The sequence below is a fragment of the Eupeodes corollae genome, chromosome 2 (genome assembly GCF_945859685.1).
Source record: "Eupeodes corollae chromosome 2, idEupCoro1.1, whole genome shotgun sequence".
NCBI classification, from domain to species: domain Eukaryota; kingdom Metazoa; phylum Arthropoda; class Insecta; order Diptera; family Syrphidae; genus Eupeodes; species Eupeodes corollae.
The window spans coordinates 89,012,107-89,040,027 of NC_079148.1; the positions used below are offsets into that span (position 1 = coordinate 89,012,107).

Here is a 27,921-nt window from a genome sequence, read left to right on the forward strand (position 1 = left end):
TTGTTTACTACGTGTGTACCTATTGTAGGATTTGTTAGTTAAATAGAATTGTTGTAATTCAGGATTGTGTAGGAAATTGAGTATGACCTTTGGTTCTTTCGACAGTACTGATGTTCATTTTTTAAATTAATGCCAATTTACCTGCGTTAGGCAATATAAAAGACAGTTACAAATTTTGCTTCGGTAATTGATCACATTTTTTTTAAACTGTTGACGAAGCCGGAACGTCACAGCTTTAATTTTGGCAAAAATTGAAAAGACTTGAAACTTTTGGTTTTATCAATTCAGTAGTTATCCATAAGAGCGCGGGAGATTAGTATTGTAAAACCAGTATTGTTATTTATAATAAAATACGACAGTTCAAAATCTTTCACTTCACGAGATACTCATTTAGCGTCAAAAGGACTGTCGTAAGAGCCTGGGAAGAAGCGAAGTCTTCTATTTGGTTATGACGGTGATAGATTTCTTGCAATTGCTTTAGGATTTTATTATTTGAAAACCCAAATACCTTCACCTTATTAGAAATATGGGAAATAGTAAAAAAAAAACAAAAAATCAAACTCATATACTATAAAATATAAAGAGGCAATCAGAAGGTCCAAACAATCAATTAAATTTATAATTGAGATCGAAGTAGCAGTTATCTCTTAGTAGCGTACAAAAAGTCCACAAAATCCGCCTCTTGGCTTTTGTCCACAAGCACAAGAAGGTGCGAATAATGGGATATGCAAATATGTTCATATTGGAATAAGTATTTTGGAATAATATTAACACGTGACACATTATTTTAGAGTTACTACATCTAGTTTTACATTTAATGAAATAAAAATAATGTCCATATCACTGGAATTAAATTAACTGACAAAAAATCTATATTGAACACAGTGGATAGAATGTACAATTAATTCTTTAAAAAAAAAAACAAAACATTTATTTTTGTTTTTAGCCTAAAAGCTGTAAAAAAAAATTTAAAAACACTTGGGCGTATTGCAATTTTTAGAGTTAATATTTGAATTTAGCTTTATTTCCAAAAAAGTCGAATCTCCTCTCTCTCTAATAACCGACCGATAAGTTCCTATTTTGCAAGGTCATGGAAACGCTCAAGAAATATTTTGAAAATCGAAAGCTTCTAAATGACCAAGAGTACGGTTTTCGCAGCAATATGTCCATTGGTGATCTCATGGTTCATCTCACCGAATAGTGGAGCAAATCTTTACATCATTTTGGAGAAAGTAAAGTTATTGTACTTGATATTTAAAAAGCATTCGATAGGGCTTGGCATCAGGCTATCTTATCGAAAATGCCTGCTTTCGGTTTTCAAAAATCTCTCTTTAATTTTATTAGTAATAACATTTCGGATCGTTCGATACTTGGAGTATCGGATGGGTTCAAGTGTGAAAAATACAAAATACATGCTGGTGTGCCCAAGGATCTCTTCTATCTCCAACACTCTTTCTTATTTTTATTAATGATCTCCTGTCTCCAACTTCTAATCCAATATATTGTTTCGCTGACGATAGTACTCTTAGCTTTTCATATTCGTTTTTAGATTCACATCCCTCTTCTTTGGATGTGGAACTGCAACAAAAAAAAATCCGACCTAAACAGCATTGTACAATGGGGAATAAAAACCCGTGTAGAATTAAATGCTTCAAAAATCCAATGCTATCTTGTCTCGTTAAAGCGAGATATCCTCTGATTTACCAGACCTGCATATGTACGTCCAAAGCTTGAGTATAACTCCCATCTCTGGGCTGGTGCTCCTGCAACTTACTTAAGCATCTTGGACAGTATTGAACGTAGAGCATTTAGATTGATTGGTGATAATACCATTATAGGATCATTTACCTTGCTTGAAAATCGTCGTAAAGTTTCTTGTCTCACCTTTTCTAACCGTTATAGGCATGTTCGTTAGTATACCCTCGAGCCCAACTTTGAAAGTACTGTCAAGTACAGAGATTCGTTGTTTCGCCGTAATACGCGAATGTGGAACGCCTTACCACACTCAGTCTTTCCCAGCCATTGAAATGTTCAAAACCAAAAAATTATTGTGTACTGATAATATAAACAAAATATATGTTTGAACTATGGAAGGAAAGGAAGAAATTTACAGTAGGTACAATTGCCCAGGTCTCCCTGGAGGTTATGAGATATTTGTTTTCAAAATTGTTCAAATAAAAACCATCCTAAAAGAGTTTCAGCAATCAAAAATTAAACTAAAATTTGTAAAACTTTAAATTTTTCGCGTTGACGTACTTTTACAACGGATTAGCGAATTGTGACAATTTTGAGAACAAACTTATTTGTATACTTTAATATTCAAAATCTGTTCACCTGACACATGTTTGTTAAGTACCTAAACGACAAAAAAAGTTACACGATTTATGGAATGGGTCAAATTTTACCCAACACCAGAAGCCGAGCATTTCATTTCCGGTGACGTGACGCTCAAATCTACAGTAAAGTATACATATTCCCATTTCCTCCTTCCCTGAAAAAAACAAACACGCGCTTTGGAGCTGTAAATGTATGTTTAATTGAAATTTCTTTCATTTGCGTTAGCTAATCTTTTATTGATTTTTTTTGTTCGTTTACTTTCTTTGATTATATAATATTTAAACAATCAGAAAAATATTTTATGCATTTCCTTGCGTACACCTATATTTCATAAGATATTGAAAAATAATTGGGTTAAAATTGCCATAAAACTATCAGCAACTTTAATCGGGATATGCTTAAAGTTTATTACTAAAAAATAACTAAAGGAAGTATAGACAATATTAGACATAAGATGTGTTCATCTATGTTTGCATAAGTTATCAGTGCCAATGGAACATTTTTTTAATTTATAAATATTGCTTTTGTAATGTAATCAATTTAAATCTGAATTGAATTTGAATTCAATTCTTTATAGACATGGATGAGATTAAAATTGGATTTTTACAAGTTTGACAGTAAAATAAACTCGCTGCCTCAAACACAGAAAAAAATATAAGTTCTCAGATATTGTTGGCAACATTTCGAAATTTGACATCGAAAACTGAGACTTGTCGATGGGGAATACTATTCTGGATTTTCAATTTGCTAAGATCAAATTTTTCTACATGCCTGGTGCTGGAATATTAAAGAAAACGAGATGACAGCTTGCGTATTTTCAACTCATTCTCATACGTTGATTTTTCTCTTCAATTCTTTTTTATGTTTTAAATTTTCTGAAACTTTCGATACTGTGGGTGGGTCTATCCATGTAGCTGGTATTTCATTGAAAATTCAATTTTATCCTTAGATCCACTAATTTAATCAGAGTCAATTTGAAAAAAAGACTTACCCTTGAATCGAAATTTCAAGAAAGTTGTATGCGTTTTAATTTTTAAATAAAAGTGTCTTTTTTTAAATTGTTCTCGCTAAGATCATACTTGACAATAATGTTTTGTTTACGTACAAATGTTTGTATTCTGCAACACACCTATGTACACATGTAAATATTAATTAAACAACAGCTTTACATACACTATACAAAAAAGCACGTGAATTGATATCAAAATACTAATATTTTAACAAATTGGTGTAATTAAAAATTTCAAAAATAAATACAGGAAGGAATTTAAACAAAAAATCTTAATATTTTTTGATTATTTATGTTAATTGCTTGAATCTAAATAGATTCAAAATAGCAGAAGGCTCTGATAACTCAACAAAGTTTTAAAAAGTTGCCTCCATTCTTGAATAATTGAATATGCAATGTCGAAAAGGGCACATCTCTAATAATTTTAAATGTTCAGGAATTGAAAAAACTGGTTATTTTTCAAACTAGTGCATACATTTTATTTTTTTTTAGCTACATTCCATGATGGTTATAGTAGAATTAATACCAGAGATGTGCTGTTTTCGATATTAATGGGTGTAGACAAGCATTTACGTAACATTGGTATAAGAAACGTATTTGACAAAATATCCGACATGTGCCTTTTTTGAAATTGCATATTCAATTATTTCTAATATATTTTCAACACAATTGAACAAGTCAGAAACCACCACCACAAAGTCAAGTTTTTGCAAATAGAGGGTTGTATTAATCCTTCGAGAGTTGGATAAATCCACAAAAAAGTGAAAATAGTTTCGAAATTACATATTTAAATCAAAGATATATTAATTTAGGTTTTAACAAATAATAGAAATACAATTTTTTTCTATTTTATTTTAAGTTTATACTTAGTCTTTTTGCGAATAGTTGTTTTGAAAGAAACACTTATGCCCAGCCTTGAATTGCTCATATGTAGTGTCCTAATTAAATAAGCCCTTATTTATTTATAAATTAAAAATGATTTGCCAACCTACCAAATTTAACAAAACTCTAACTCGTGAACACCACACTAGTTACTCAAATACCTACCATGTTAAATGTTAGTTTTACTTTAAACAAACCATTTGCCCATTTGTTAATAATGGATATTTAGAAACTTATTTGATTTTAATTTAAATGCCACTTAAATAAATTTTCTATATTGGATATGACCTCCATAAAATTAGCAACAAATAAGATTAAGTTCAATCATCGTAATTTCTGCTATTTGCACTCAAGCGAAACAATTTATGTTGATTTCGTGCTCTACCACAAGATTTCTTTTAATTTTTATATTGTTTTTATTTTGGCAAAATAAATTCTTTGCGGTCAATGAATCAGAAATAGTTATCAGTTGTTCTTTCTGAGGAAGAGTTAGATACTTAAGTTTGTGGCTTTGCTTATATATACTCGTATTGTCCGATATGTTGAAAAGCTCGTTCTTAAATACCGTAATTGAGCGAACATGGGCAACGCTTTTATTTATTGCATAGATAGTAAATAAATAATGTTTTTGATATATTGTACATAAAACTTGAAGCTTCATAACTAAACAGGATGACTTAACTGCATCGCAAATAGAAGGAGTCTTGGAAAGCATAGTTATTTTTATTTATAATGACTTAACTTTCAGGTGCCTTCGCACTAGGTTATTAGATTAGAAGGCCTTACGGCTTCGGCATATAGAAGGCATTTTGACGCGTGTCATACATAGATATGATTTTATTAAGTAACATGGAGCGCGTTGATGGCGTTGACAAAAAATACAACTTCAGTCCTGATTCTAATTTAAATAAAAAGATTCTGTTCATATAAAAATTAGAGTTCGAAATAAACCCTAAACGCGGTGTTGAAATAACCCTAACGCCACCGCTCCGCTTTAATTATGCCGAATTATTTAGTAAATTGACTTCTATAAAATAATCTTGTTAAAAAATAACACAAAAGGATTGTTGAGAAAAAAAACTATATTATTATCAGTAAATATCCAATCTCCACGTTGTTGGTCAACGTCGTTTGTTTCATCAATTTTTCAAACGAACTTGAAGTTTTGGCATCCGTGTCGTCAAGACGTTTCGTTTTACTTCTGAGTAAATTATGAGCAGGTTCGAAGTATGTATCTAAAAAACATAATTATGTATAAAGTAAATTTTAAATTATTCCAATTGATATAACTTTTTTTTGAAAATTGACTGCGAAGTTGGTCAAACAAATTCTTCTTTACTATCAAGTGTAAAAATATCAGCCGAAGCTCTTATGTCGGTCGTCGAAAACTGCCCAACATATGACTTTTAGAAACCAATCATTGACCATAAGATGCTTCTTGATTAGATACATTTTTTTAAATGATTTATGCCTAAAATTATGGACAAATTTGAGTCAAAACAAAAAATGTTGGCACGATTTGGTGGCAACAGAAACTACTTTTATTAACTCTTCAGTGAAACACAATTGTCTGTGTAAAGGAGTTATAAAATCCTTTGAAATAAATTTTATAAATATAATTGTAGCTATATTTATAATTCAATTTACTATACTCACATTAGTTTCTTAATTTTAGGATTTTTATAAATTCTATTAGGTTATCTAGGTTATACAATTAAAGTTTTTAAGGTTCTATGCGTGCCCAAATTATGGATGAAAATGGTACAATAAAAAAAGGTAAAAATGGATGCCAATTTATATGTCGGAGACTTCCGGTATAGTTGCCTTAGCTTGATGATTCTGATGATGAACGTACTGACTACACGCCGATAATTTCATGCAAAAATATGCTATTTTTGTTTGCAGAAATCATGTCACTTTTAATGTATATTTGTCTTTGCACTGCGGCTTTAAGATCTATTGTACTCCTATGATATATCTATTGTAAAGAAATGGATAAAATTGCAATTATAAAATAGGCGCCCATGTTCCGAATTTCGATCTAAATTCATGTACCATGAATTGAAATCACTTTTCAATTTCACGTGAAATGAAATTGCATGTTCTTCAATTCGATCGATTTTGAAATTGCTTCGAACTGTCAGAACTGAAAGATCATCCATTTTTATTTTGTTTATGAAGTAAAATATTTGCCTTTTTAAAGATGGATGCAATATTATTGGCAATATTTGAAAAAAGGAAGCAGTATTCAAGAGAAAAAATAAGAAGACGAATTTTGGGATATCAAATATATTGGATTTACCTGACAGAATGTATGTAAGTGTGTGAAAATTATGTAGAATTGTTCTGATAAAAAAGTAAATTCTTGATTTCCTTCCTTTAAGCTTTCATTGTAATTTTAGATTAATGTTCTAAGGGAAATAAAACCCTCAAACCCTGACAACATTATTTGCCCACAGGAATGGTTTACAGTTACATGTGACTGGGCTCTAGTTCTCAACTGAATATTGTCCCACCTATTTTTTTATTTTACTCTCAATTGAACTTGTTATATTTGCCAACTTTAACTGTCATTGAAACTTTTTATAGACCTTCTACATTTGTTATACTCCATTTTGAGACATTCAAAATGTTACATCAGTTATTTTTGATAGAAAATAAAAGCTTATGACTACGAAATGTGAATTTATATAGTTTTTCGTTAAATTAACAAAAAATATTTTATGATTTTTTTCAACATTAAAATAATATTATAACATAACATATGTAATTAAAATGTTCAATGATGAGTTTCACTGAAAGCTGCCAGACTGGCGCCTTCAATCCCGATTAATAAAGAACAAGGCAAATCAATGACATATACAAAAATACATGGTCAACATAAAATGTCAAAATATATTCGTCCCTGAAAATAAAGACAGTTCTATAAATGTTTTTTTTTTTCTTGTGTGATATTCTCTTATGCAAACATAAAAGAACTTTGAAAGCATAATTTTATTACGAAAACCCAAACGAAGACTTTGGAAGCAATCGAATCGAAATTGTTTTGAAAAATGAGTACCATGTCCAGTCCACACGAAGACAACTGACAGGAAAGAATACTTAAAATTAAACATGTAAATACAAACATACTACTTTCTACCTCAGATGCATATACAGACGCCAACGCGAGAATGTCAAAGTCGTTATTATACAATAATAATGCAATTTTCAACACTTTCCATGAGCTGAATCGAATGTTGGCCTTAATCTTGTTGACAAAAATATTTTTTCCACAAACCTGTGAAAAATAAATGATCTAAAATTGATATTTTTTATTTTCTCAAATTGAGAATATGTTTTATTTTTGAATTTGATGTGACAGAACATGGAATTTTCGTGCAATTAAGCTCAAGTATATAGAGAACATAAAACAAAAACCTAATGTTTTATTTTTTTTATTTATAAACTCAGGGGGATTCAGTCACCTACTTTCGTTCCATTGCCATCATTTTGGCACGCCTTCAGCAGTGTTTCGGTATATGATCAGATCATAGCTTATAGCTTTTAACAACCACCCAACAAAATTCTCCTTTATAGTTTTTAATTTCTCGTCGATATTACAAATCGCGCAAGTCTAGAAGAACATTCTTGGAGAAAGAGACGAATGAATACCTGTTTTCAAAATAAAGAGAATCTATTTGAAAAATAATCTAAATTTAAATATCGCACGCTTTTTGTATACTTTGTGGACTTTCTGACAGTTTAAATATTTTTTTTTTTGGTTTTTCCGAAGCGTAGGAATTATTTCATCAACCCCACCCTAATCAGTTTGTTTCTTTTTTCTTCATATATTTTTATGATATTTGCAAAGAAATAGTCTTCTACCAAAAATTCGATGACCTAAATTTAGAATAGAATTATTTGTGTCATAGTTCTTCAATGTCGAAAAACATGTATGGTATTTGAATTTTTTATAATACTATTTTGCGTATAAAGATCGACCTTCTAATTAGTCTTCGGTTAACCTGCTGCTGATGATGATGGCTTTTCAAAAATAAAAATTAAATCTTAAAATCAAAACAAAAAGTGTTTTCGAACGAAAAACCAAAAAAAAATAAAATTAAAAAAAACAACAACAACTTAAAAAGCGTCAAATTACATTCGCCCCAAAAATGGATAGTCATTTTTAGCTCCTGAGAGAGACTAGACGAAATCACCATCAACCAATACGATCGCATATTGAAAACAATGTATGAACTCACGAGATAGGTGTTAGGTGTTATTTTGAAAGAAATAACGAATGGTTTGCGCATGCGCACAAAAGTGTATGTTTTTTTTTTAAATTTCGCTGTCGATGAATTTCTATTTTATTTTGATTTCGCCGACACTCTGTGGTATCACTTTTGTTTTTGAATCGTTCAGGAACATCCTAAAGATGTAGTGTGTGAATTAAAAAAAAAAACTGATGTTGGTGGCTATTTGGTATAGAAAATGGTCTATAAATAAATAGATTTTGTTATACAGCTTGGTATTTAGAACATAATAAAACAATTACATGTATAAAAAATGATTTGAAGGCTAAAGTTCAAAAAATAATGATATGCATATTTTTAAAAGTAGAATGTCCTCTTTGGTGTTAATACTTATTTATTACATCGAATAACGAAAATGAAGGTGGCAGGCCAGATAGAGCTCAATTATATATATTTTTTTTTTATTATTTTTTAAGGGGACCTGGGAAGAAAAACCCACTCCAATTTGTTTGCTTTTCTTATTTTCTCAGCTATGTATTGTACAAGTCTGTAGATCTTAAAACCTTGTCTCTAATTCTTTTTTAAATTCATTTCATTATTCCACCCTAAAAATGTTCGATTTTAACTTCTTTTTAGCAAATCTTTAAGAATTAGATCTTATCTATTGAAATTATTTACAAAAATAAGACAAAATTTAATAGAATTTATTAATTCCAGATATCGTATTCTAGAATATCTCAAAACTTCTAACATCTAAAAATGTAATTCTTAAGAAAAGTAATTCAGTTTGAATTTGATTTACATGAAAAATCAGATCTAACATTTATTTTACTTTAATATACATTTATATAGTAGTAGTTAGCGCTCTTGATACTCGGGGACCCGTTACATAGCCGTTTTATTTACTTTTATTGTGTTACGTTTATAATTAAAGAAAACTTTTAAACATGATTTGATTATGTAACTTAAACCAATCATTTTTAATATGTTGTAAGTGAAGGTTAAATCTCCATTACCACCTTTCAGAAAGAAGTGACACGCCTTAAAATCTACATTTACATGCAATACTCAAACCAAAATGATGTCCCTCGTTTAGACGACAGGGCCAATTTTTCCAATAGAAGCACTTTAAATTTAATCAATAATTAATTTTTCCCAACCTTCCGAACGAAATGGACATATTTAAGAAATAATCGAAATAATTAACTTAACAACTTGGCTAATAAATGAAATTGCTTTTATTCTTTCTTGTTGATTCTCATAAGAATATATATTTGCCTAAAATATTCATCATTATACTCGTTATACACAAACTAAACTATTGTTTTAATATACTATTTTCCAAATATCTCATATTGTTATTAAAATTAAAACATAAGTAATTCAACTAGTTAAACATTATTATTAAAGAACATACAAATTGCTTAGTCTAAAGAAAATTGTTTTTCTTTTGATGACTATTTTGTGAAAATTGTTCCAGCGTGAGAGTCGGAAAAGGGAGACACACCACCTTAGTGCTGTTTATTATAAAGATAGTTTGGTTATTTTGTATTGTATTGCAATGTACAATTTGGAGAAACATTAATACAAATTTGCGAGCACAGAAGGGGCTCTGCTTAGGTATTTAGTTAGATTTTAAAGTATATTTTTAAATATTATATTCGAGACTAACATTATAAGTTTAATAAATTTTCAATGATGATAAGTAGCAGATGGCGTGAGCAGTATCATGCTTCATGTTGGGAAGGATTAAGGAACGGATCCGGGGAAGGGTTATGGGCTTCTCTGATAGCTTCAGCCTCTGTTGTTCCGCGGGCTGGCGGTTACGTAAAAGGTGTCGAAGCTTTCGTTTGTCGATATACCAAGTGGGGCTTCCGTTATGTACAGCACATCTATGTATCGATTGTCTGGTGTTGAGTTGCCTGTAATTAATTAACAAGCTCGAAAAACCTTACGTTCAAAAACTTCAATCTTCTCTTCATGTAGGTGGGACTTATTGTATACCATATAGGGACAAAGTAGGTTAGAATAGAACGAATAAGTTGTTTGTAAACCAAGAGCTTCGTCCGGGTTTGAAGACCGCCTCTTTTGCGTGAGAGGGGCGTAAGAGAGAAAAAACAACGTTTGCGTTTCGAAGGTTGTATTTAGCGTGTTGGTTGAATTTGAATCTCTCAGAGAAATGGATTCCAATATATTGCACGCTTTGTTTAGGTCTTACTACAGTATTGTCAGGAAGAGTCAAGGATAACAGATTAAATTTTGTTGCTAGACCATTCTTTGAGGCTGTTCTGAAACACGTTAGTTTTGTATTTGTTTTGGAGGGGTTGATCTTAATTCCTCATTGGAGGATTCTAAAGGGAGACTCACTAACGAAATAGTTAATATAAGATGATAATGAGAATCAACGAGAATGCAACTGTGTAAATAAAAATAAAATTTTAAAATCAATCAATTAAGAAATATGTAAAGCAATAATAAAAAATAAATTGTATACTTTCTCTGGATGTTTTGTCTATTTGTGAAGGAATTACACATTGAAAAGTGAAATAGATAAAAGAAAATACAAATTCAAAATCTTATAACATTATTTTGTCGCCATCAATTTGTTATTTCCCTTTGTTATATGCAAGTTAATGATTCATATATACCATACTGATTCATATATACCATACTGATTCAATAGAAGCAATTATCGGGTAACCGATGATTTTTGGGATACCAAGAAACATGACTACGTTTCGAGTACTCATAAGTGTTTTCTCTATTCTTGTTTTATTAGATACTAGCTTTTACCCGCGACTTCGTTTGCATTAGATAGTTTTTTTTGGATAGAAGTATGAAAAAACCTGAGCTGTACTTTTGTGTACGTATGTTTGAATTGTGCTGAGATGAAATGAGACCTTACTTAGTGTGATTGTCATAAGTTAGGTTAGGTTAATGCATTTTAAGAATAAGATAGGTTAGGTTAAGTTAAAGTGGCTGCAGATTCAGAATCCACACACTTACGCCAAAAGAAAAGGCCCATCATGATACGACATGAATCTAGAGAATTGCTTCTTACTAGTCGAACCATTTAGAGCTTTTTATAAAGCGAAGAAGATATTTGATATCCTTTTTAGCTAGTTAACTGGTATTATCAAAAGAGTAGTCTCCCAAATGAAGTTTGCGTCTTAGTGAAAGAGCATGTCAAGTGCAGAGAAGGTGAGAAATTGTTTCCTCTTCTTCCTCGTCCATACAGCTAATGCAGAAAAGAAGATAGGTTACTGCAATACATTTTTATATACGATGTTTTTTGCTTTTCCTTCCTTGACCAAAACGTAAAGATTTTGTGATTTTGAGACTCGTGAGCACGCTACATATAATTGTCCATGGGAAAAATAGTTTTTTTTGTCCAAATTTACAACTGCAATTTTCAGCGTTTGCCCCTGAGCTTTATTTATTGTTATTGCAAATGCTGCTTTCATGTTTATGATAAGTTAAACATATTCAACAACTTATTCAATGTTGTTTTCCCGTAGTACCAATTTTATCCATATATTATTCAAATCTTTGTTAATTTAGAAGTGAAAGCGATCAGATTCCCCGCAAATGTATTTTTTTCCATGGGAATGCGTTGTTTTCCCGAGATCAAAAGTACCTCTTGTCCTTTCTTAAGTCTCAAACAATTTTCTTACCAAATTTCATTTAAATCTGTTCAGTAGTTAAGCGTAAAAGCGATCGGCGCAACTGAATTTTCCCATAAGAAAGCGTCATTTTCCCCGGGGTAAAAAGTACCTATGTCCTTTCTCGGGTATCAAAATATCTCCATACCAAATTTCTTGCAAATAGGTTCAGTAGTTTAGGCGTGATTGAGTAACAGACAGACGGAATCACTTTGGCATTTATAATATTATTATGAATTTACTTAAAAAGTGTGCCAATTTAATTGTTTAAATGCTATGAACTTGATTTAATCTTAAGGAGACATATTTTGACACTTTATCGTTTTATGTCGCTCGCTCTGAACAATAAAAAATATCTGCCTTACTTTCTTGTCTCTTCTTTAACTTAAAAATCAGTTCTTTTCATTATTTAGTTAAATATAAAATAATAGAGATGAGTACTTGGTGAACATTTTTTACCTATTTGGTAAGTTTTAACCTAATTTCTTCACGTGCCACACAATTTTTGCTTTAAAAATGTATTACAAAATTCCTTCGGAAATGAAATTAGATTAAAAAATAGGGGACAATATCCAACTTCGCAAGTTATAACTATATTTTAAGAGAAATGACAAATGAAGGCCCATATTGATTTTACTTGAATTATTTGGAGACCTTACTTAATTTGTTAAACTCATCCATACATACATAAACCTACCCCCAAATTTTGCAAATTCTTTTTACTTTCTTTTGTCATTATATTTCAATAAACTTATTTAAGTCTGACGGAAGGCGAATTGTTTGTAGAAAGCTCATTATAAAATGGTGGATGTAATGTCATCTTTTAGGGGTCTATGGCTGCAAACGGAAAGGAAACTTTAGAATTCATTGAAACAAGTATAGAAAAATTGTTGTTCTGCAAATTCTTCAAAAAATAGGGATCAGAAAAATTGAATTTACTAGAAATATTTTTGAATGTACAAAAATAATATAACCGAATATTGCTTAAATAGGCAAAAGTTAACTAATTTTGATGTTTGGCAGTCCTAAAAAAATTTCTACAAATTTGTCGCATCTAAAAAGGTTTTTAAGGTTTTTTTACAAAAGTTACCAATATTTTTTAATTGTGCAGTTAAGTTTTAACAAACCTCTCCAAAAAATCTATTTAACAGCTGACGCTAAATAGCATCCTCCAGAGAATTCTTGAAAATGTTGGTGGACATTTAGGAGAATATTATACTTTTCTGTTAACTGTGATTCGAACGACTTAAAAAAATAAAATTCCTCAAAACTTTAGATTTCATCGGTGATCTGTAATCCGAAAGCACAAAATATTAACTATTGACTGTTACCTTGATACTCCATTTAAACTAAGCCCCAATTTCGTTTAACCCCTTTTCTTTTAATGATTTCATATAGGAAACTTTCATGCTCCTATTTGAATGAAACTTATACTCAATTAAAGAAAAAAAAAGAAGAAAAGACCAAATCAAATCCTTTTTTAGAAACGTGATTGGTATATAGAAAAGTGCAGTTGAGAAGAACTTGAGACAACTTTATAATCTCGTGTTGATATGTCGATTGTCGAGGTCGTATTACCGGCTTTTTACATTTTTTATTTATTTATCCACTTACTGTGGTCTTTGCTTGATCAGGTTTTTATTTTTATTATAATTTTCCCGTTTTAATTTGAAATAAATAGAGACACAAAACAGTATAGTAGTTGTATGTATTTATAAAGAAAATCACTTACTAAGCAACTTAATGTTAAAGATTATTGTGGAAATACACCTGTGTACATATATATAGATATTTATAAAGCAACTAACAAAGTCAGCTAAGACAAATTAAACAAGAAACAAAACTGTCCAACTAAATGTGTTCTTAGGATTTTCTTAAAGTGAAGTTTGAATGGAATACGGCTATGTTTTACTTGTTTTTGTGAATGCTAGTTTTTCTGCTTTCTTATACAGTACAGTTTACTTGATTATACCTTATGCGCTGATTTTATTGATAATGAGAATGAGAATTGGAAAACCTCATTTATGAAATTTGTCCTGTTAAAGGTTCTGTTATATATTTAAAGTCGATTTTTTCAAAAGTCTTTTAATAAGTTCATACAAAAATGATATTGAAAAGTTTTCAGGTGCTTACTTTACTTTACTTCACTTTAGTTGGCACTTCAGTGCAACGTGCTCCTGGGCCTCAAGTAATAGATCCCGTCAGCTTACTCGATCTCTAGCTTGCTTCTTCAGTCACTCCATGGGAGATGAGCTCTGCTTCTGGTTCCATCAGGCTTAGCGTTTAATATTATACAGTCTGAAGCTTCGATTTGTATTCGCTTTACATTTACTAGCCATCTTTATCGTTGAACACGTAGTTTTTAACCAGTGGAAAGTCCCTTTATAGCTCGTATAGTTCGTTAGGGCCTTATTACTCAATTGCTTACTTATACCAAAGAAACAGCGATTAGCAAGAGTAATTCTACGTTTGATTTCAGCGCTGATGTTATTTGTAGAGTTAACTGCAATACCCAGACAGATACATTAATGTACCCCCTCAAAGTTAGATACAGCAAACGTTCAGCCTAACGAAGGCAAGAACCCCCCCCCCATTCCGACAAGCTAGGAAGTGCTTATGCTAGCATGCCACGCCTTTGTGACCTGAACATCCTTCTTACATGTTGCCAGAATCAGCCTGCTGCACCTGTAAGTAAGGGGTTGTAATGGTGGTAAGGGAAGCAAGGTTTAAAGGCACTCTAACCGCTTATCCGACCATGTGCTATGTGAGTGTGTTTTAAGGATAATAGCACCCCTACCATATCAGGGAATATGAAACTTACTGTCGAGAGTCCTTTTGCCGACAACACCTCGGTTCCGTTACAGGTGGCGCCCAACGTGGGGCCCGATTCGTCTTTCATTATTACTGGTTCGAAGTTTAAATTCTTGTTTCGAAAAAAAAATTTGAGATAATTTTCTATTCTTTTATTACAAAAATTTGACAACATTTATTTGATGATTATTTTTGCATTGATGGCTACGATGAATATCGAAAGTAAATACATCGTTTTGTCCTCGTAAATCACAAGTCCCATTTTGTTCGCTTCAGACTCGATAACGGAAAAGGCACCCGTTACTGCTCGTTTGGTTCTTCCCGTAGAGTCAATGTCATCTGCATATCCAAGACATTGTGTGGATTTTTAAAAGATGGTGTCATTGGTGTTGATTTTGATGTTTTGCATCACTCTCTCAAGAACAATATTAAATCAGGTACAAGACAACGCATCGCTCTGTCTATGCTATGCCAACAAAAACTTAGTGATAAAAGAAAGAAACGTACATAAATAAAATCCATAGTTCATCAAAATGTCCAATAGTTTAAGACTGAGGATTTTTCAAAATAAATTGTTCCCTGTTTTATGGTCTCATCAAACAAAATAAGAAAAAAACACATTTGTCGAATGTCCTTTTCTTCACATAAAATTCATCACTTACTTTTCTGTGTAAAAGTGCTTAGGTAAGATTAGGTTAAAGTAGCTGTCCTTCTCCATGTAGGAGTAGAAGGCCCATTGTGATACCGAATGAATGTTGAGGCTTTCTCCTAAGCTCAATTAAACCACTTTGTGTCCCTCGCGAAACGTGAGATACTGATTATGTTAACATGATTGATATCGTTTGGATAGTTAAAGAAAAATTCTAGCGTTACTTATATGCGATCTGCATAGAGATAGTAAGCATCTTGATAACTTTAAACCCAAAGTAAGCCAGATGTTTGCCTTCTTCATAGCCTCTTGCATAAGCAATAGTTTACATGTAACGATTGGTATGCCAGCATTAGCCAAACGTGCTAGAATGGGTTGTACTGCACCATTTCTGTCGAGTTCATCTGCCATATCTCTATAGCCCGGCACCCAGCAAATGTGAATATTAAACTGTTATGCCATCTTAATAAGAGATGATCGACAGTTATGGACTGTTATAGAGGTTGTAGGGACAGAGTCTAGAGATTTTATAGTGACCTGACTATATGAGAAAGACGTTAATATCACGTTTTCTTTAAGCCAGGACAAGACTTCTTTCATTACCAAGAGTTCCGCCTGGAACACTCTACAATGAATGGGAAGCCGGAATGAGAGACTTAATTTCAGTCAATCAAAGTATACACACCTCCACCAATCCCTTGATTTGTTTTTGATCCATCTATGTAAAAGTGCACTGATTCGTCTTCTAAGAATTTAATGGGCCCTACTCTGTAATGCGTTTCGAAAGCCAATCCGATTCGAATCTGATATTCGATTCATTTATGAATTCGCACTCTGTATAATGTTCGAATCGAATAAAACATTCATCTAGTACTTTTTCTATTTTAGAATAGGTTGCAAAGTCTCGAAGTATTTCTTATGAGATTTTTCAAACCAAGAATACAAAAAATATCAAAACAAATTACAAAGAAGACGAATAAAAAATGAGAATAATGACTTTTTTACACTTCACTGATTTGCAATTGTCAAGTCGATTTTTTTATAGTCATTTCGTTTTTCAAATTTCAAATTGCTTTTGTTTGATATGCTCATTTTTCGCTAATTTGGAATTTGGATTCCCTGTAATGGAATTTATTTGCTTACATTTTGAATAAAATTATTATTTCCTTACTTATATTTTATCTACATATTTCACACAACTTAACACAATTTTCTTTTTGTGTGCTTTAAAAACGATCTTCGAATTACAATTCGTTACCTCTCTTGGTGTAGAAACAAGATTTTCGTTTTCGAACGCTAATGACATTCGAAAACGCATTGACAGGTAGAAAAAAGCCGAATGTGGATTTGTCATTCCTTAAGTACTAGATTTCTTATCCGCATTAGAAATAGAGATTACAAAATATTGGGTTTCGAAAATATTTGCTTTCGAAATACAATACAGAGTAGGGCCCCTGTCCTCCCAAAAAGATTTGCAGTTTTAAAAATGCTTAAAATAGTGCCAACCTTACTTGACACTCATTGCTTTTTTAATTTGTTTTTGTTCTTCTGAATGTGATAGAAGTAGGATTTGAAATAAGATCAATAAAATAATATTCACACAATTGATATTCGCGCAAATATCTTGATTTTTATCTGATGATTGACAAAAAATAATTTGAATTATATTATTGATCACTTAATTCGTTGTTTACTCTTAACCTACATGCATACATATGTGTATACATCGATTTAATACAAATTTATCAAAATAAAATTTAAAAAAAACTGACGTAATATTACCATTCTTATTGAATGAATCTCACCTGGCACCAATCAATGTTGATGATGATGATGAATCATACATCACACCGCGAAGCCTATTGTTAACTAAATGAATCAACTTTTACTTGACATTCAAATGCATTGCCAATTAATTGAACTTAATTTTAAAAGTTCAACGTTTACATTATTAAGCTACAAAGAAAATAACTTGAAGCGTGAGTATTTAGTGCCAAAAATTATTTTAACACGGGAAATTTCGAAGACAAAAATGAAAGATTTAATTACTGTAGCCAAGATGGCTACTGTCATTTATACTTAGTACATTATAAAATGGATGAACATTTTTTGAATTTTAGTTGTTGTTCTATAAAAGGGAAAAGCCCTTTAAAAAGTTAGGTAGATTCCATTCGTTTTTTGTAAGCGTCTGGTAGCTATTCAGAAACGACATATTTGTAGGAAAATAACTATCAAATTTTTCTAGTGACAGCTTTTTAGCTATCGATTTGACTATCACCTTACACAGATCAAAATCGATTATTTTGACTGTCAACAATTAACAATCACCTTAGCCCATTCTAACCCAGTATTTTTATCAGAATCCAGCAATCTTTAAGTATAAAAAAAATCTCAAAAAACTATTTTCTTGTTAAACTGTCATTAAAATACTTATTAAATTGAAGGCTAGGGGGCATAAGTGTCGTTTTGCATTTTAAACACCATCCCTGAACTAGTAAAATGACATTAGGTGCATTCACTTAGCTAGCGGCTACGCAGTCAAAGCGTTCTGATTGGCTAAATGCAACAAACAAACTCAGTTGAAATTTCTCCTCCGACAAAGCTGTTGCAGAAAAAGACTTTATCTTAAAATGTCAGACTGCACTGAAACGAAGAGGTAATATATCTCTTTTATTTTCCACACTTTTTATTCGTGGTTTTTATCTTCAAAAAAATAATATGTTGAAAAATAAGTGTTGAAAAGTTGACACTTTTCGTCTAATGTCATTTCTCGAAATTATTAGTCATTCAACTTTGAAAGAAAACAAACAAATTTGTAAAATTTTTGGGAATCTAATGGCTGAAACACAAACACGCTTCAGCTTCGGCTTCGCCTGACGTTTACAAGTTCAGCCATAGGAATTCAATGCATGCTATCACAATGGAGCTTCGACCTCACGCTTCGTTTGACAATCGTAAGGAAAATAACGTAATGTGACTCCAAACGGAAGCTCTAGTTCAATTATCTGAACATTTGCTTTGTCTGACAGCTCATCAGCTGTAAAAAATGTCAACAAACAAAATATTTGCTCTTTGGAGGGATGAAATAATAGAAATGTCATTCAAAGCAACCTCGAAGCAGGCCTAACGTAACGCAGACGAAGCCGAAGCTGAAGCGTGTATGTGTTTCAGCCATTAATCACATAAACTTTATTCTAAAATTAGTTTTTTTTTTAAGAATACAAATATTTCAGATCGTTTTATTGATTTTGAGATTTGACACTTTGCTTCTGAAGCGACGATAATATGTCAGACCAAGTATTTGAGTTTTCATTTTTGATTGATTGGCTAGACTCGATAAAAATGAAAACCCTAATGATGATGAAGATAACAATTCAAGTGATAAAGGTTTTAATCGCGTGAAGAAATACCTGCAAAAACCAACTATCCACTGTCTCGAATTGAAAATAAAAACAAGAAAAGAATTACATTAAACGAATTAAAGAGATGTGGCGGTTGTATAAAAACATCTTATGCTTCATTTAGCTCCCATGAATCGTGTTCAATGAGGCAGTGAATAATTACCAGTTTTAACACGTGACAATACTTCAGATATACCCAGCTCCTGGTTCTTTGCAATTGTTTTTGTATCTATCTATCAATTATTGGAGTTCTTAGGAAAGTATGAACAAGAACTTACGTGTGGAACGCCTACATAAACAGAAGCTATTAATCATTTTATCGAACCTAGAGGAGGGATCCCATTACCAATGATTCCTAACCAAACCATTCATCTATTTTTTTTTTCGTCTTTCAAATGTCAAGGAACTTAAAGAGGACTATGTGGACCATTACTGTAAGTGAACACACTTAAAGACAAAAAGTGGTTATTCCAGCTCTTTCGGTTAGGTTTGGTTCGGTGTTCGGTTCGTTGTGCGGTGCAGTTAGAGTAGGTTTTCTACTTTTTCTGCTTGTATTTCTTACTTATTCAACTCTATCAACTTTGGAAGTGGAAGCTGGAAACTGGGAGTACCAAGTATGTAGTTGTTCTGTGATACGTTTGTCAATATCACTTTTTACCCCCACCTTTTGCCTTTTGGTAGACCTCGTTTATATTTATATTTTCAGTAGGTATTACGGTAAATGAGAAGAAGAAAAAAAAAACAGGTTCATTTATAACTGGGTGCATTGTCTTCGACTTTTTGTCTGCTTGCCGCGTGCCATAGCCATGATGATGTGACGACTTAAGAGATGTGCACAACGACGACGACGATACAGAAATATCCAAAGATAAACACGGCATCTTCGTCTTCGGCCTGGGAATGCGTACCAGCTGATTTCATTTTGCATGGATTTTTTTTGCCGCCATAACAGTGGGCACTAAAAAGGAAAAATTGGTTAAAAAAAACTAGAATCTGAAATGTGACCAACGCTTATAACCTCAAGAACTAGGCCCTGATTTTGTAGACTGTGTTTTATCTAGATATTAGAGACGTTGAACAAATTTCTATTTTTTGTAGTTTTTTTAAACCTTTTTTTATGAAAAACAAGTCTTTTAATTCGTTGATAGAAAAGTTTAGTTTACTGAATAAGTTAAGAGTGACAGTTTAGTAAAAGGGTGTTTTCAAATTCCTATAAGAAATCTTTAACTTAACTGAAACTAAAAACTAACCTAATCAATGGAATCAAATAATTAGATGATGATGATAAGAAAAAGGTTAGTAAAAAGTTGCACAGAAAAAGTAAAATGATAGGTATAACTGTTAATGCTGCAATCGATATACAAAATTAGTTGAGAGACAGCTTATTGTGGGGACTGACTCGTCTTCTAGGAATGCCCCTTCCTCCCAAGATCTGGAAGGTATAGAAATATGGAATTTTCTGTCGAATACTTAGGAAGTAGGAACGTTGGACTTTATTTAGTTACATTAAAATTGGTCTGATTACAGATGTGTATAACCAATGCGTTATTTGGGGTTATAGGAACCATATTATTACTCTTGGAATCTTATGTATAAAGTTTAAGCAAATTTAAAAAATAAAAACTGAATAGGTAATCAAAATTTTATTTTTATCATGAATAATATTTGAAAAATCGTTTACGTCTGGCGAATAGCAGTAGCAGAATATATATTTTCACGAGAATTTTGAGCAGAATATGGCCGTTTAAAATTACCCTTGTTTTGTTGGAAAATCTATCAATAGTATAGTAGGATTTTACACGAATAACAAAAACAATATCCGTAGTATGAATACTACCGATAAAAGTTTAAGTAGAATATTACTACGGATGGAGTTTTGACAATTATACGAGTCTCGAATAGATTTTATGCAATTTCGTTCTAAACTGTTGGTACGATTGATATTGCATGCGTATCTCGATGGCAGTAGTTATGCATTTGGAATAATGTGTTTTCCATTGGGGAAAAAATCAATCTATTACTGTAGATATTATTTAGTTTTGTAAAAGAAAATGGGCTTAGAACAATAGAAAAGATAATTAAGTTTTGCTATGTTTCGACCAAAGGTTTATCTGAGTTTAGATTGAATTAATCTTTTTGGTGTTTCTACCGCACAAGAAGATTTAAAAACGATTAAGTTTGACACAACTTTCGAATGAAAATGGTGTTTCGATGTTTCTTATGAAGTGAAAGTGAGATAGTTTGATTCGTGTTAAACAATAATGAACTTAATAGTTCAGCAACATATAAGAATGTGATTTTTTTTTTAAATTTGATTAAAACAAAACTATATTTTTTGTACACAAATATGCAAAAAAAGACCATAGTGCATTATCTGTAAAACCAACTCCTCCACACAGGTGTTTCTTCAGAAATTTAGACTTGATTTTGATCCCCGGAATCGAGCTCATTTCAACTCGATTCAGGTATAGAAAGCTTCAAGCCCTCTTCAACACCACATGTTAATGAAGTAGTCTACGAAAAAAACCCTTCTTGAAGTTTTTGTTTTATGTCAAAGCTGCAAATGTTTAATTAACTTTTTTTTAAAGAATCTCAATTTCCAGATGTTTTCTTAAAATTTCTTCTTGAAAATTGTCCATTTTATTAGTTTCAGCTAGTTTTTTTGCTGAAGATAATTTTAACTTTTTTTAATTTTTCACAAAATTTTCTTCTATTTCTGTTTTTTTTTATTATTATTCTGACAGATTTTCTTTTAGTTATACCACTTTTTTACTACAAAAATCTGGCTACTGCCGATGCATTTTCTTGGGAACTACTATACTATTTATAGAATTCCAAAAAACACGGTTATTGTGTTAATCTCACGCTTTGCAAATTGAATAAATTAATAAATGTACTTTTGTTTTCAAATCCTTAACACCGAATTCCTAAATCGAAAATTCCTACTATATAGTTTGCAACCCTGCTGTAAGATTGTGAAAAGTAAAATGAAACATTATTTCACTATTTTAAGAAATTCTGTGAGCCCTAGGTATTCAATAAGAGCTTCGCGTCTTAAGCAACTTGTTTTTATTTTGTTGCGGTTTACGCCTACAGCAATTCGAAATTATTATTTTTTCAGTTGAAATTAAATTTTTTTAATTCGATTTATGTTATAAATTCAATTTGAAATACGTTCTCTCTTTTTTAAAACACAATAATTAAAGTATATACCTATACCTACTCAAAAATAAAAAACTAACATTTTACTTAGTTGAATGCGAAGTTTTAAATACATTCACATGAATTTTAATTAAAAATTTCATTTTTGTAATATTTTAAAATTTTGCAACCCTACTGTTTTTATACGAAGAACCGTTCAAAGAAAAATTAAAATCATGTGTTCCAGGTACTACTATTGCTGCTTTGTGTTGTTTCAGCTTCTTTGTGAAATCATAAAACTTGTTTTGAGGAAAAGAGGAGTTTCCTTTCTTTTAATTCAAAGAATTAAAATAAAATGCTCCAGATACTAAATGAGTGACATGTATTTGCATTCGAATTGAATTTCACAGGTACGCTCTGCGATATTATATTTTATAATATAATATTTTCTTTCCGGTTATGATGTCCATACACCTACCTACCTATGCTGAATTTATGTTTAAAGAGCCAAGTTAAAGTACCTACATCTTCTTGTGAATAGAATGTATAGAAAGTGGTAGAAGTGCCACCTTGCAAATTTGTAAGTGCATTAATTTTTAAAACTTCAATAGGCTTTTTTGATGCGTTCTTCCATTTAAATAAAATTTATTTCAGATGAATGAATAAGCATGCAACATTAAAAATTAAAGAAGATCTTAGATCAATACTGTGTCCACTTAGGATCTCTTTTTGAGATTTAAAAATGATATTTAACCATAGTATTTTTATAGGGCGATTTTTTAAAAGCTATAGGAAAATTTTTCAAAAAAAAAACATACAATTCAGAAAAGTGCATGAGATCTTTATTTGAATCGATAGTACGGTCTATATAATTTAATGTTTGAAGATTATTTCATGCAAATATTGACCTTGACTGTGCCTATCTAGTCTATCCGCTTAGTCCAATTTTGGCATACTCTTTTCAATATTTCGGCCGGTATCTCACGAATTAATGGTTTAATGTTGTCTTCCAATGCGTCAATTGAAGCGGGTTTGTCTGTATGGACATGAACTTTAACATAGCCCAACATAAAATTGTCTAAAGGCTTTAAATCGCACGATCTAGGCGATTGACCTGTCTCGAACGTGAAATAAAATATAAACCGAACTCGCCTCTCCATGAGCTGTGTGGCATTTGGTTGAAACCCCATGTCATGGAAGTCAAGCTCTTGGATTTTGAGCAAAAAAAGTTGGATATCACCTAGCGGTAGCGCTCACCATTTACAGTTAAGTTAGGCTTCGCATCATCTTTGAAGAAGTACGGTCCAATGGCCAACTTTTTCTGGATGCATTGGTAGCTCTTGCAATGCTTCTGGCTGATATTCACTCCAAAATCGACAATTCTGCTTATTTAAGTACCCATTGAGCCAAAAATGAGCTTCGTTGCTGACTGACCAAAAAATGGAAGAAGCGCGCAATGAACAGAGCAATCATTTTGATAACAAAATTCAATAATTTTCAAGGCTTGTTCGATTGTAAGACGATTCATGGTTAAATTATAGACCAACTGATGATGCTTGGCAGAAAAAAAAAACACAAAACGTGCGTTAGCTGTTTAAACCAGTTTTGCCAAAAATGTAATAGCTAAAAAAACACCCTTTATGAGGCTATTTAGGTTATAACAAATCATTTAGACCTACTTCTGTACTAACTTACTAACTAACACAAGCTTGTCCCAACAACACAATTTTTCCACCGGTTTTGGAAGTGTTTCACGCCGACTCAAAAGTGCTTTAGTTTTGCGAATTGTGTCTGTTATTGACTTGTATTATGTTTTTATCTATAATGCCCATAACGCTGAGGTAACTAGGGTCTACCATTCGCTCTTGTGTTGTCATCCTTCTAGTGAGTTAATTTGGGTGGCTAGATACCTATTAGCGTCTTAGCAAAAAGTAGACCATTTTAAGTATTTTCGCTTCAGAAGATATACGTTCGTTTTTGTAGTGTTTTTGAAACTCTCCGTTTAAGACAAGCCAAGTGCAGACTCGCAGTATCTTCCTCTCAAAGCTGTTTCCTGGCTATTTTTAAAATGGTATACCAAAGGGGAAACCTGTAACCAATGACAAGTCTCAGCAGTTGCTTATACATCAGACCTTGGTCTGTTGACTAAGTTCATTATTCTTCTTCATCAATGGATGGACACGATAAAAAGCCCAGATGACTTTCTTGGGAAATTTCTGGGCATGCGAGTTAAACTTAAGCAGCTCGTGGAAATTAATTCCTAGGTCCTCTTGGCCGACAGTGACGTTCCGTGTGGGAGTTTCAATTTTTAGATTCTGTAGTTAGTCGCTCCTTAGGGAACCTCTACGGTCGACAGTTGGCAGCCTTCTGAAGCAAATAAGTTACGACTTCGAAGCATTGATTTTAATACCCCACTTATGGTAAAAATCAAAGAGACAATTAGAATTTCTCCAATTATACGTACAATTTTCTGGAAGAAAAAAAAGAGAAAATAATTCTTAATAGTGCAATTGGAAAGCCAAGCTTGTGAAGTTTATGGATAAGGACTTTAATCCATAAGCTATCAAATGCTTTCTCAACATCCAGAAAACACCCAACGGTGACACAATGGCTATTAAGGGCTGAGCAATGGATGCAGCGTCAAGTGTTTTTCTCGGAAACCAAACTGCATGTCAGGAATTTTGCTGTTTTCACAGCAGAGTTTCCTGAGTATATGTTCATTCAAAAGTTGATACGGGCCTGTGGTTGGAGACGTAACTGCGATCTCCTTTCTTGTTAATTTCCACGATCTTAACAGTTTTCCATATTTGAGGAAAGTAGTCATTGTTGAGACAGTTGTTGAAGACGGTTGTCAGGAACACAACGCTGCTTGTGGGAGCTTCTTTAGGATGAAGTTATAAACGCCATCCAGCCCTGTTGACTTCTCTGGTTTTTTCTTGAGAGCTCTGTCATTGTGGTGCTGGATGGTGTTTCGGAACATTATTGTTAACACATTTTAATTGCAAGTTTTTCACCATTTTTACAATGAATTTCAACAATTTATATGAGTCGTTGGAGCGGGCATCGTTCCATTTTTAGTAATGGTGTAAGTTTTACTTCATAATTTTAAAATAAGCTATCTAAAAGTTACATCTCCCATTGAAAAACCCTTTATAATTTTGAGGAAGCGAAAGATATATATAAATCCTTTAATTTTTCGTAGAAAAACATTTAATAAAAAACTCAAACTGACCGTCTTTTTTTTGGTTTTGATCTTTATTTTATGAACAGATCTGTTCCAAAGAGTTATTTTTGAGATCTTTTATGCAGCTCCCGTCCCAACGGCTTGTTTTCTTCTCAATTAATGATGACATGAATGCTTATAATAAGAGAATTACATAACAAGTTTAAAGATATCCATTACATTCAAAGTTGCAGTCCTCTTGTTTATATATGGATGCAGCTAGTAAAAATAAAAAAACATCAACAACTTGATGTCTTCTAAAATCATACATACTGCAATCAAGAAGCGTAACTCCCACAAGTTTTTTTATTTTTGTTTTAACCTTTTAAAAATAAGCTTCATACTTCCAGAGTAAGAAATTGCAGCATTGTTAAATTAAAAGCAATTTTGGTCAAGACGAAACTAGATACGTATCAAGACGTTAGACTTTATTTCAACCTTTGTTTCACTCTATTCAGTCAAATTTTAAATTTTGAATTTTGTAAGACGTGCTAATGATAAACTTACTTTTCAGACATTCACTGCATGGTGTAACAGTCATCTGCGAAAAGCTGGTACAGGCATTGATAATATTGACGAAGACTTCCGTAATGGTCTGAAGTTGATGCTTCTGTTGGAAGTTATTTCCGGTGAAACCTTGCCCAAGCCAGATCGTGGCAAAATGCGATTCCACAAAATTGCTAATGTTAACAAAGCCCTCGATTTCATCGCTTCCAAAGGTGTCCGATTGGTATCAATCGGTGCTGAAGAAATTGTTGATGGAAATCTTAAAATGACATTAGGTATGATTTGGACAATCATCTTACGATTTGCCATTCAAGACATATCTGTGGAAGAAATGACTGCCAAGGAAGGCTTGTTGCTATGGTGTCAACGAAAGACCGCACCATACAAAAATGTCAACGTACAGAACTTCCATTTGTCATTCAAGGTAAGTGTAATGATTTTAATATAAATTTCTTAATAACTAATTTTGAATTTTAATTTTTTATTTTTTCGCGAAAAGGACGGTCTAGCTTTCTGTGCTCTGATTCATCGTCATAGGCCAGATTTGATCGATTACGCCAAACTTTCCAAAGACAATCCACTAGAGAACTTGAACACCGCATTCGATGTAGCTGAAAAGTATTTGGATATTCCACGCATGTTAGATCCCGATGGTATGTTAATTTGTTTTGAAATTGTATTTATCATTATTTATTAAGTTGATTATCAAAAAAAATCAAAAGTTTTGTTCAAAAATCAATTATTTTACATTTTTAATTATATTTAATCCGAATTGTATTAGCACAAACTATAAAAACGCAATGTTATCATAGTTCTGTTTTGAAAAGCAAATGATTTTCTGACTTTCTTAAGTTTAAACCTTAAACCATAACATTTTTGTTTCTTATACTCATAAAGTTAAAATATTTTATAAGTCAGATCATTCAAATAATATTGTTAATGAGACTATAAACAAATTTTAAAATTCTACATTCCAATAAAATGTTATTATTTCAAAAACTTTCTTCCTTGATATTTGGACAAAACCGATTTTTTTCTACAAATGTATTAATTATAAATTTTCCATAAGCGAAACAAATTTTAAAAATTAAGTTTCATAGCATAAGTATAAACAATAGAATTTTATTATAATAAAAAAAACACTGTGAATATAGATTTAATCAACACTCCAAAACCGGATGAGCGTGCCATTATGACATACGTATCCTGCTATTATCACGCCTTCCAGGGAGCTCAACAGGTTGGAAATATGAAGCATGTACCCGAACCTACACGAGCATACACCTACAATATCCCGAATAATTACAATGTGACTAAACTTCACAAGATACACATTTATACATCAAATATTGTTCTTGAAGTTTTGAGTTTTGTTTTTTGGAAACCCGCGATAATTTCTTATTTGTTTTTTTTTGTATCCATTAACTTTAAATAATATTAGCTGAACATATGAAACCTTTTATTTTGTATACTTACATATATAATTGAGCATGAAGTATACATATATGTATATACGCAGTTAAGATGCTTAAATTGAAGTTGTCTCAAGCGATATTAATTGAGATTCTCAATGCTTACGCGCTGATTTTTAATGAAGGTCATTTCGGAATTTGATACTGAATTTTTAATTTTATCTAAGGGATGTTAATTTAACTAAGAATGTATTTTATGTATGTTTGAAACGTTCCAACTTCTCTTTTGATCATAGTTTATAATGGGAGTTTTTGAAAGTTTGTTTCTACAGCTGGAACAATGTTTTCTATTAACCCAATCGGTTACTGACTTCAACTTTATTTACTTAAAATCTGAATTGATTGACTATTCAGGTTTTGTATATAAACAATTTTTAATTAAAGCTCAAACCTAAATGAAAAAAGTCAAAAACAATCAACGAATTCACGAATTTTCTATAATAGTGGAATAATTTGGTGGGCTTCCAAGAAGTAATCTTTCTGTAATAATAAAAACATAAAATACAATTCTAAGGTCTATAAAAGAAAGAAACAAACTCCATATTTCTTAAGACAAGAAGATACTTACTTGAAAGTCTTAAAGTTATACACA

At 31.7% G+C, this 27,921-nt stretch overlaps 1 protein-coding gene across 6 annotated transcripts in view; it reads left to right on the forward strand.

Moving 5' to 3' along the window:
* Positions 1-27,921, forward strand: part of LOC129948407 (alpha-actinin, sarcomeric) — a 36,720-nt gene that overhangs the window by 2,042 nt on the left and 6,757 nt on the right. For 4 of the 6 annotated variants that reach the window (XM_056059406.1, XM_056059407.1, XM_056059405.1 and 1 more), the window contains exons 3-5: positions 25,865-26,281; positions 26,357-26,510; positions 27,012-27,166. In XM_056059406.1, coding sequence (XP_055915381.1) covers positions 25,865-26,281; positions 26,357-26,510; positions 27,012-27,166 — 726 coding nt within the window. The remainder of the gene's footprint in view (positions 1-25,864; positions 26,282-26,356; positions 26,511-27,011; positions 27,167-27,921) is intronic. The other 2 variants (XM_056059409.1, XM_056059410.1) reach the window with 2 other exon arrangements.